Below are 11,424 nucleotides of genomic sequence, written 5' to 3'. Positions count from 1 at the left end.
GATCCACTTCTCTGAAGGATTTTGGAAGAGATGCTGATTTTTCAGTTTGTTTCATCTTTTTCCTTCTTACAATAGAGTGTCAGGCTCCTTAAACACTGTTTTTATCAGTATTGAACTGATAATCGCAGTTAACTAACTCCTTATCTCCTTATCGCCTGTTTTTATTTAGTGGAATCATTAATTCCTAAGTTTGGGAGATATTTGAGACACCACCACCTTGAACATTCCTGTAAGGGTCTGTTTGAGGAACAGCCTCTCCACAGCACAGATCAGCACCCTCTAGTCCAGGGGCACAAGGCTCCCAGTATCGTCCTGTTCCTTTAAGGAGTGGATTCATTCTATTTAAACAGCCCGGGTGTTTAAAAGACATGACTCTGCTCTTTGATCTCACCTTTGAGATGAATCAAGGTGCAAGGAGATATGGGTGAGGAGCAGCCTGTTGAATTTCCATAAGGGCCAGAGGCGTCCCAGTCTTTCCACGAGAGGAGGAGGCTTACCGGGCTTCTTGGGGAAGTAGTGTTGGTGTTGGGCTCAGCCTCCCTGGACAGTGAGATCACAGTGTGAAGAGGTGCCAGCCGGAGAGCCAAAGTGGAGGCACGTGCTCCAGAACCGCCGTGCACAGCCTTGTTCCCTTGAGTCTCTCCACTTGTACTGCTCTGGCTGCTTCTAAAATGGTTCAAAATCCAAAGCGTGTATCCCTGCTGCCCTCTTCAGTGGCATCATTCACTGGCTAACTGCAAGAGGCACTTCCCAAGCCCTGGGCCGACCTCCAGGAAGACTGCCCCAGGGGTAAAGAGGCCAGGGCTTTTATCTTCAGGAGGGTCCTCTTCCCTGGGGTCCTGCCTTTCTGTGGGTCCCAGCCCTGAGCAAGCATCGGACTTGGACTTGCGGACTTGGCTGTCTCCATCAAGGTCAGGAGGGGCCCCAGCAGGGCTTCCGCGGCTGGCACTGTGGTGGAGGGAGGACTTTGTCCTATGTTCCTTTGTTATCGCTAAGATTGCTTAGCTTGCTTAGGGTATCTGGGGCGCCCCGGGGCCCTTGGCCTTTTTTTTAAAATCTTGGGAGAATGCTAATGATCTCTTTCTCCATTAAAGCAGAGCTCAAAATGCAACTCTTGACTTCTGTGATTTTAGTGCATTCTTGAATTTCCTCTGGTGCTGAACAGGAATGTGGGTGAGTGGGTGCATTTTTCCCTACTGCCCTCCTCAGTCCCATCATCCCTCACCTCCCATAGCTGAAAGAGGCACCTTCCAGGGCCTACCTCTAGGAAGACTCCCCCAAGGTAAATAGGTGGATTTGCTGGGGCCTCCCCTATGTCCTGGGAGGGGCTGCTGGCCTGCACGCTGCTAGGGGACTGACTGGTGTCACAAACCATCATGCCCTGGCCACCCACAAGAAGAAAGGTATATACCGGGGCCGGAGGCTGCTGGCAGGATGAATGTGTAGGAAGGGTCCTGGCCGCTCACCTGACCTGGCCGCTCAGCGGGCAGATCCCCTTCAAGAAAGGGTTTCCCCAGAGTGTTGCAACTGTTCTCAGAATGGATCCCATTGTATTCCGAGGGGTTTGAGCGAGGGGTTTGAGCGGTGGATTAATTAGGATGCTGCAACTGGAACGGGGAGGGGTGCCTGCCTGCAGGCAGAGATAAAGGGGCAGATCCTCTGGTGATGCCTGTGTCCATCTCAATCACTAAAAATCCTCAGGTTCTGCAAGGCAGAGTAGGCTGTTTTTTCATCGTACTCTGTCCTTCCCAGGCCACAGCTGGGGAGCTGCGGTGTGACAGGTGGAAATGGGCAAGGCTGGATTAAACATTAATGCAGCTGTCACTACTGCCCAGAGGAGAAAGTGCCCCAGAGCCAGGCTGCAGAGCTGTCTGGTGGCCTCCGCGCCAGGAGGCAGCAACCAGCAGACATGGCAGAATTCTCCCAAGTCCTGACCGAAATAGGCAACTTTGGACGCTTCCAGAAGTGGCTGCTGGTAATGCTGAGTATCCCCAACTTCCTGTCTTCCTTCCACATGTTTTCCCAGATCTTCATGGTCCTGGATGAGACCCACCACTGCTCAGTGGCCTGGGTCAAGAACCACACTTTCAACCTCAGCGCAGCGGAGCAGCTGTCCCTGAGCGTGCCCCTGGGCGCGGCGGGCCGCCCCGAGCCCTGCCTCATGTTCCGGCCACCCCCTGCCAATGCCAGCCTGGAGGACATCCTCGCCCACCGCTTCAATGAGACACAGCCTTGCGATTCGGGGTGGGAGTATCCTGACCGCAGGGCCCCGTCCCTACAGAATGAGGTAGGGCTGCCTTGCCCGAGTGCCCACTGCTTCCTCATCCTGACCCTCCACTCCTGGTCTCCGGCGTGTCTGCTCTTGCCCCGCTGCCCCCATGCCCATCTGACTGCCCACTGGGACACCTCATTTTCACTTTGCTGCCTGTCTATTGGCCCGTCTGCCTCCCTGTCCATTTTCTCTGGCTGTTCTGTCTTCGCCTGCCCATTCACGTTGATCTGTCCCTTTATCTCTGCCTGCCTGCCCAGTTGCCCACCTCTTTCCTGTGCCCTCCTGTGGCCCTGTCTTGATAGGCACAAAGGGGGCCCGTTGGTCTGTCTCTTGGCCTGGATCTTTCAGTAGCCACGGCATGTCTGCCTGCTTCCCTGCTTCCCCGACTCTCAAGTGACCCCCTTCCCTGTCCGCCACCCCCTTCCCGCCTTTCAGCTTCTCTCTAGGCCTCTGCCTGCGATGCTGGCGGGCAGTGGGCTCCAGGGCGTGTCCTGTAGACACTCAGCATTTGTTCTTGTCAAATTCATTTTCTTAGGAAGGACCCAGGGAGATGAACAGGAAGAGGTCCCCTCCAGCAGCCTCAAAGCCAGTGGGGGCCTCAGAAACCTCTCTTGCTCCACAGGCAGTGGGGTTGAGGCAGTGTGGGGAGACAGCCTCACAATGACGTGGCTGTGGAGCTGGGGCTCCTCTGGGAGGCTGGTGGGGGGGGAGCTGCTGCCCAGTTCCCTGCAGGACACCACAGACCAGAGGGCTGGTGTTTCTGGGAAGATCTGCCTCCGTCACCTTTATGGTGGCAAATCCTGTGCCTTTGTGGCGAGGGGATCTGGAGTCCAGAGATCAAACATTCATTCCCTCCACCCCATGGGTTAAAAAAAAAAAAGTATTTTTCAGACTCTTCTGAGGACATTTTAACCAAAGGCAAACATTTGCTTTTAATAAAACGTTCACATTTAAACCCACCTTAGAACCCTGGCATCCTGGGGCTATGCCTGGCTCCCTCTGATCCTCCAGCTCATACTGCCGCTGGCTGGGGCAAGGGTAACTTAGGGGCCCTCCCAGCCTCTAGGTCCAGCCCAGCCTGGCCCAGTCTCCTCTTTACTGCCCCCCCCACGCTCTCCCCAGCTCCAGTCCCCATGATCTCCCAGCCCCCAAGGGTCCTCGTGTTCTCCCTTGCCACATGTAAACTCCCCCCACCCGGTGGATATCATCCTTCAAGCTTCCGTATCTCCCAGTGCCCACACTGGCCCTGTCTACTCCCTGTGCTGGACTGTTCTTTAGCTTCAATCAAAGTCCCTTGAGTACTGACTGTGAAGGGAACAGTGGAGGTGGGAGGCCGCTGTTTCCTTCTCCAAGGGCCCCTGGTGGTCACGGGGAGCTCTTGGCTCCTTGCAGAGTGAGAAAGGGCTGGGTGGGTTTTGAGGCCAGAACTTGCTTTGCCCCAGAAAGGGAGAAAGCATGCAATTTCCTGAAGGAAGTGGAATGTGAACTGGGTATCAGTACCAGAAGTGTGTTGCTAGACAAGAGAGGGAGGCCTTTTAAACAGAGGTTAGCCGAAGGAAAACCTGGCAGTCGGAAGCAGGTGGTACATCTAGGGAGCAGATCACTGTGCTTGGAAGAGGGCTGAGCAGAGGGGTGAGAGGAGCATGGGTCACTCTCAGGAATCAGGGCCTCTGACCTCTGCCATCAGCCTAGGCTGTCTGCTGCTGGCATTGGACGTTGGACGGCCCACTCCTTCCACTCCCAAGGGAACGTACACCGTTGGGACGTCCCCTGCACATCATCACCCCCATAACAGAGGGGAGCTCGCCTGGGATCAGTGTTTCTGTCTGTCTCCCACCGATGAGGCGGGTTTCCCCACCAACTCAGAGCCTGCCCCCTGAGCTGACATCCCAAGTTTCCCTGTCACAGCCAGCAGATTCATAGTCAGCGGAAATATAAACAATCCTAATTTGAAAAAACAGTGTACACTTCTTAATGGAAAGGGTGCATTTCTCCTTTTCCACCTAGTGTCCAGTATCTCCTGGGTACCAATCCTTAGTAAAAGAAAAATGCTGCCAGCCCTGTCCATGTGAACCTCTGAAGAGGGAGAGAAATAGACCATCGATGAACAGCAGCAACAGTGTGACGTATCCTGGTACCAAAGACAGAGTAGGAATGGGGAGGGCGGGGTGGGGGTGCCGAGAGAATGTCAGTGTGTGGAGGCATGAAACTGCCCGGCACGGGGGAGGATTGCCAGCACATGGACGAGGTGGGAAAGCAGACAGTGTCAGTTCCTAAAGGGTCTTGGATATAGTGCTGAGGAATTGGGTTTTTCTCCTACAGTCCAAAGAGAGCCATTGGAGAGTCCGAAAGAAGGGAAGGTGATGTGATGTTGTGGATGACCTTGGTAGAACCCAGACGCAGCCATCCACTGGCAGGCAGGGGTGGGGTGGGGGGGGTCGGACCCAGGGCCGGGGAGGTTCATGACTGGAACCCCACATTGGAGCCCCTTTCAAATTCTTCATCTATAACATGATGCCACCCCTGGCGCTTGGTATACACCCTGGCACCTCACCAAGTTGCAGAATGGGAACGACACCTCCCTGGTGAAGTTAGAGTGAGGTGCTAATGAGAGGTAGGCGTGTCAAGGACAGGGAGGCAGTGAAGGCCCCCTGGCTTGGCACTTCTGCCTTCAGGGCTCTACAGCCCGGGTCTGAGGTGTCCGTTGCAGGCCGCCAGCTTCATGAACGCAGGGGCCAGAGTGTCCTTAGCTAATATTACCATGACCTTCCTGCGTGGCAGGCACTGGGCCACGTGCGTCCATCCCTTCATACCATCAGCTCCAGTGTGTGGTAGATCCTGTCCTTGCTTTGTACGTTGGAAACCGAGATGCCAACACCTCAGCTAACAGGCTCAAAGTCACTCAATGCCAGCGTCCGAGGCTGCCAGCAGCAGAGCTCAGTTATTAATCCTAAATAGTGTCTACTGACAAAGATATCACAGTGTCTAACTGTAAAGATGATACTGGACAAAACCCAAGCAGCTTAGAACTAGGTGGAATAACAGAGGCCATTTCTGTCCCGCCCGGCTTCGTTCTCTGGGGGCATCAGTTAATCATTTGACGCACAGTGAAAGTTCTAAAAATTTAACAGTTGTCTTTGAGAAGTATGAGCACAACCGTGTCTCTCGGATTAATTTCTTAAGCATCTCTCTGAATCTTAACAGCAGTCTCTGCTTCTACACAGAGAGAATATTGAGGGTTAGTATGATGTCCCATGATTTGGGACATTTGCTGGATGTCATCTACACGGCGGTGGTTGACTAGTTGGCCAGCTGTGGGCTCCTTCCTTGGGTCCACAAACATTCCTAGCTCTCACTCAGTTTCAGTGCCTGCCTGGGTGATGGTGACTTCTGAATTCCCCCTCTCCCAGCATGGGTTATCTGCATAACTTCCTCCCTTGGGGGACTATAAGGGTTTGGATCAGAATTATACCGAAAGCATGAAGTGCGTTTAGCATAGTACCCAACACAGGAAACACACATTGCCATGCAGCTGTCTCCATGAGCTCACACGTCCTGTTGTATCTCCTTACCCATCCCCCCCAAACACGCCTTTGTGTACCGAGTGTTTCGGGGGCACAGAACTCCCCCAGGGGCCACAGACCAGCAGGGGCAGAGGTGAGTTACATCGCCTAATGGACGCTCATGTGCAGCAGAAACGGTGCAGCAACATGGACAACGTATTTGCTCCACGGCTTCCCAGCCGTCCTCAGTGGGCCCCTGGGGCATTGCTGCATCTTTCCCTACCCTGCAGCCCCGTACCCCGACCCCAGCTCCCGTGAGCGTGCATGTGCGCGCTGCCCGCCGCCCTCCACCTTGGTCTCCCTTCCTCCTGGGTTGTGTGAGGGCTCCTCTGCATTCCGATTGCCCGTGAATGATGGGAGTTTCAGGGGGGTTTTGCAGCCAGGTGGGAAAACTTGGAGAGGCCGAGCTGGGTCACAGCAGTACCCAGGGTGTGGGAAGATGCCCAGTTGGTTAGGAAGCAGCAATGAGTGGGCAAAGTCTTCCAAACCTTGTATGCTCTGTGTCGGTGACTTGAAGAGTGTCTCCAGGAGAAAGGAAATACCTGACAGCTCTATGTATTAAGTAATTTGGTCCAAAGCAACAAGTACTAACAATTTAGTAATTGTTTGAAAAAAAGAAAGTGTTTTTATTTCCTTCATGAAGACTATTACTGGCAGGGTGTATATGCCTGTTGGAGACTGCATAACTTTTTACCACCACCCTCACTTTCTGTTCCACATTTTCACAAGGTGCTTGCCTTTTTTTCCACACTAACTGCCCAAAACACAACTTCACACAGATTAACATGCCGCTGCAAGGAAGGTAGCGTGATCTCATGTTAACTCTCCCGAGAGAGCAATTTGTGTAATTCCATGGTGTTGACTACTGCCTTAATTTGTAAAGTATCCCGCTACTTTAAAACACGCATCCCCGTAGTTAATTCTGGTGCCGTGGTGTACGTTGGCACACAGTTTGGGAGCCAAGGAGTTTGGTTCCTAGCGGGTGGGCTAAATGATAAAGGAACCGCGTCCGCTGACCCCAGACGCCTGACATCTCCCACTTGCTGTGTCTGCCTTAGTTCAACCTGGTTTGTGATCGGAGGTACCTGAAGGAGACCTCGCAGTCAGTGTACATGGCTGGGCTCCTCGTTGGGGCCCTCATCTTTGGGCCTCTCTGCGACTGGTAAGAACCCCGGCCGGCTGCCCCAGCCTCACTTGACTCCTGCCTCTGGTCCCCCCCAACCTCCCCACCATGCCCCTCCCTCTGGCCTCTAGGGTAAGGCCCTGCCCCTCCCCCATGGACTCCCAGGTTAGGGCCCTGTGTCCCCCCCCAAGGTGGTGAGCCCAGGGCAGGCTGGAGCCCAGGGCAGGCTTCCTTTTTCCCTCAGGTAGGCCCCAGCAGGGCGCTCCCCCACAACCTCTGTCCATTCATTACCCCAGGATTGGCCGAAGGATCACAATCCTGGTGCAGCTGGTGCTCTTCGCCCTCTTTGGCCTGGCCATGGCCTTCGTGCCCAATTTTGAGCTCTACATGACCCTGCGCTTTGCTGTGGCCACTGCTGTGGCTGGATACACCTTTAGCAACGTCGCCCTGCGTGAGTATCGGGCCGTCATCCTGTCGTTCTCAGTCACAGGGTGAGGTCTTGGGTCTGTCTGTCTGGGTTGGCCGTGTTCTTCAGACTGCCTCGGGGCCTTGTCAGGTCCTCGCACCCACCTAGAGCGGGCACAGACCCACCTGCTGTGCTGGGTCTCGGTTCCCACCCCTACAGGGCGGGTCTCCAGTCTCAGGCTTCCTGGGCAGGGCCTGGCCCCTGGCTCAGTCTCTCTGTTCGCAGTTTCAGAGTGGGTGGGGCCCTCGCAGAGGACTAAGGCTGTGGTCCTGGCCCAGTGTACCTTCTCCATCGGGCTGATGGTGCTGGCGGGACTGGCCTATGGCGTCCGTAACTGGCGGCTCTTCCAGATCGCTGGCACAGCGCCTGTCTTGCTGCTCTTCTTCTACTTCTGGTGAGAAGATGCTTCCCAGAGGCAAGGAGCCCCTGGGTTAGCTGTGCCAGCTATGGCTGGTGAGCAAGGCTCATATTCACCTCCCGGGCCCCAGGAGGCGCATCTGGGGAGGGAGCCTGCAGAGGTGTGAGTTTCCTGTGCAAGCTGGAACAGCCAGAAGGATCCAGGGGAGGCCCCAGGTCTCCAGGCCCCAGGGTCACAGCCATTTCCCACCTACAGTGTCCTGCCGGAATCTGCACGGTGGCTCCTGACCCAGGGGAGGGTTGAGGAGGCCAAAATATTGATCCAGAAGGCGGCTGTGGTCAACAGGAGAAAACTCTCCCCAGAGCTTCTGAACCAGGTACTTGTCGCAGGCCTGGGCCAGCCCCGCCTCTGAATCTGGCTGTGCAACCAGTCCCCTCACTCTGAGTCTTCCTCCCAGCTGGCCATGGAGAAGACAGGGCCCTCGGGGAATGCCCTGGATCTTTTCAGACATCCCCATCTCCGGAAGGTGACCCTCATCCTCTTCTGCGTCTGGTGAGAGCATGGCCCACGCCCTGCCCTGAGGCCTGAGCCACAGGGCTGCCGCTTACTGGCTCCTTGTCAGCCAGCGGGCTGTGGTGGGAGGGGCGCTCTGGCCGGGGTGGGCCGTCTCCAAATGCCCGCCCCTCCCTGGCTGTGCCCTCGCCTCTTGGTGTGAATTCAGGCCCTCTTGGTGTGAATTCAGGCCGGGGTGGGCTCTCCCTCCCGGTGTCAGGGCGTCTCATCACCCCGTAATGATGACAGGTTCTCGCACACTCTGTAGGTTTGTGGACAGTCTGGGGTACTACGGCCTGAGTCTCCAAGTGGGAGACTTTGGCTTGGATATTTACCTGACGCAGCTGATCTTCGGGGCCGTGGAGGTGCCTGCCCGCTACTCCAGCATCTTCATGATGCAGTGGCTGGGTCGCAAGTGGAGCCAGATGGGGACTCTGGTTCTGGGTGGCCTCATGTGCATCATCATCATCTTCATCCCAGCAGGTACCAGGGCAGGCTTTCCCCCCTGTCCCCCACCCCCTCCGGGTCCCCTGCGGCCATGGGCTCAGCCAATGGTCCCTGCTTCCCTTTAGGGAGCGAGGCATCCCTGGGGTTTAGAGACAGAGGGTGGAGTCTGGGTGGACAGGCAGCGGGCGGGGCTATGGGCAGTGGTGATGGGGCTGACCGCATCTTCCTCCAGATCTGCCCGAGGTGGTCACTGCGCTGGCCGTGGTGGGGAAGTTCGCCACAGCTGCTGGGTTTACCATCTCCTACGTGTACTCAGCTGAGCTCTTCCCCACCGTGCTCCGGTAAGCGCTGCCTCCTGCTCTTCTGCATCTGGGACCCTGGCTTTGGCCGTCCCCCCCTCACGGTCTTGCCACATAGCTAAGGGGGCTGGCGTTAGCACAGCAGTGGGGTGCAGGGTCGCTAGAAATCTACTCCAAGCCTCTGATCTGTCCCCATGCTGGTGGAGAACGGATACAGAGGGAGCCATGTTCTGCTCTGGTCAGGACTGGAATGAGGGGGAAATCTCAGAATGAACGGCCCAGAAGAAGGGACACCCAGGTGGGGTCCGGGGTGCTTGGGGACATAGGCGCATGTAACCTTTGACCTGGGGTTTGGTGGACGGTGGATTGTGGGGGTGTAGGAGGAGACAGAGAAGCCTAAAGGGAGAAACATGGCTCATGGTGAAATTTTAAGTGGGCTCAGTGCACAGGGATAGAGAGTGGGAAGGCTGGGTGCACTGGGAGGGCCCCAACACCCTGCAGCTGGTGGCAGCCACGGCGGGGATCTGGGCCCTTTTGAGGCTGCGTGCAGCCTGGGAAGCAGCAGGCCAGGGTGGAGGTTGGGTCCATTCACTTTGTTCTGGCCACCCCCAGGCAGACAGGCATGGGCCTGGTGGGCGTCTTCTCGAGGATTGGGGGCATCATCACACCACTGGTGATCCTGCTGGGCGAATACCACAAAGCCCTGCCCATGGTCATCTACGGCAGCCTCCCCATTGGAGTGGGCTTGCTCTGTGCCCTACTGCCAGAGACACGTGGCCAGACCCTGAAGGACACCATCCAAGACCTGGAGCAGGGGCCCCGCCCACGGTAAGCTGCTTGCTCCCACCAGTGGCCCCCACCAGAAGGTCAGGCCTCTCCCTCACCATTTGTCCATTGTTACTTATGCTCAACATGGGGGCCTCCGGAAACACAGACGTGTAACTGGCTCTGGGTTAGCATTCCCTATATTTGGGGTGCTGTTGGTGAGGGGCAGCGCCATGGGGCCAGCTCCTGATGAGTGACAGCTTTCTGCTCCCTCCAGGTCTCTGGAGTCAGCACCTTCGGAAAAGGAAGCGGAGGACACAGGGAAAACTTCCAGGGCAGGGGTGGCCTTTGTGAGCAGCACATACTTCTGATGGTGTCTGGAGGAGCCAGACCAGCACTAACAGGGAGCTGCCTACACCTGACCCTGGAGATGGCTGCAACCCATGAGCAGGCCAGCCTTGCATTGGACGGAGCCGCCGAGACCTGGCCCAGCACCAGCTGCATGCTGTGGAGCCCAAAACAGAAGATGAGGGGAGACCACTTCCCTCCTTCCATCCCCTTTGTTATCCCCAGAGTCCCACCCCTAAAACCCTGCCCTGGCGTAGGGTCCAGGTTGTGTTTCGGGCTTAGCTTGTTCTCTGGCAGCCTCATTAGAGACCCCTCACCTTAGACCCCAGAAACAGTGTCCCCTTCTGGGGTCCCCTGTCCTCAAAACAGTGTCAAACCCAAACCAGAACACCTATGTAGGGCTTTTCCAAGTATGTGGGAGTAGGAAGAGGAGAAATGTGAGAGTGTGGGTTCTGGCCAGGCTTGCGGAAGCAAAGACTAAAGAGAAGGTTGGGGTGCTCGCTTGTGCCCAGCCGGCGTGACTCGGGGGCCAGCAGTGGGGGACGAGGTGGGTCCTATTCCCCTGTGCCCCTCTTCCCTTTCACAACCTGCTGGACCTGACTGCTGCACAGCCAGTGGGCAGTTCAGGGCTAGGGGAAGGGCGGAGGTGTTTGGGCCACTGGCCCTCAGGCCTCTGGCTGAAGTGCCCTCCGGACTCACGCTGGCTGGCCATCCGCCATCCAGCAGGCGTCTAAAAGCTCCTCGCAGACCAGACAGGAACTGTGTGTTGCCCAGAGACCCCCTCGGGCTCTCTCATTGTTCCTCAGTATGAGCAGCCTTCCCACCACTGACCTCTGGGGCCCTTTCCAGCTGCCGCCCAGCTTTGCTCCCACGTGGTCTCTCCTGTGCCAACCTTGCCTCAGAAGACAGCCCTCGTGGGGTCTCCTGGAGTCGCCTCAAGCCAGCCGACTCGCCCGGCACCTACTTGGCCCGCACTAACAGCACACAGCTTCATGCCACCACACTGGGGGGGCCCTCCCCTTGTCCGGACTTCAAAGGCGTCTCCACCTCACCTCACACCACAGTGGGGTTCAGTCTCTCCTTCCACAGGTATCCCTGACCCCAAGTTAGTGTTCTTTCCGATACTCTCTCCCTCTGCTCCTCTCCCTCTTCTAAGTGGACTGCAGGGAGTGGTAGCTAAGGGTTTGGTTGTCTTTGTAAGTCCAGTGTGGGGGGCTGGAGCCTCTTTTGA

General features: G+C 56.5%; 1 protein-coding gene across 1 annotated transcript; it reads left to right on the top strand.

Annotated features, from left to right (window-relative positions):
- The first annotated feature begins 1,855 nt into the window (after window positions 1–1,855).
- On the top strand, window positions 1,856–10,752 carry SLC22A13 (solute carrier family 22 (organic anion/urate transporter), member 13). The gene is made up of 10 exons (XM_004676308.2): window positions 1,856–2,287; window positions 6,894–6,997; window positions 7,255–7,409; window positions 7,650–7,818; window positions 8,038–8,158; window positions 8,240–8,334; window positions 8,603–8,817; window positions 9,014–9,122; window positions 9,693–9,908; window positions 10,123–10,752. The coding sequence occupies exons 1-10, from the start codon at window positions 1,910–1,912 to the stop codon at window positions 10,214–10,216; spliced, it is 1,656 nt and encodes a 551-aa protein (XP_004676365.1). The 5' UTR covers window positions 1,856–1,909; the 3' UTR covers window positions 10,217–10,752.
- Window positions 10,753–11,424: the final 672 nt, after the last annotated feature.

The sequence above is a fragment of the Condylura cristata genome, unplaced genomic scaffold, assembly GCF_000260355.1.
Source record: "Condylura cristata isolate star-nosed mole 26May11 unplaced genomic scaffold, ConCri1.0 scaffold00004, whole genome shotgun sequence".
NCBI classification, from domain to species: Eukaryota; Metazoa; Chordata; class Mammalia; order Eulipotyphla; family Talpidae; genus Condylura; species Condylura cristata.
Note: the sequence above shows the minus strand (reverse complement) of the source record. Positions and strands in the feature narration are given on the sequence as shown.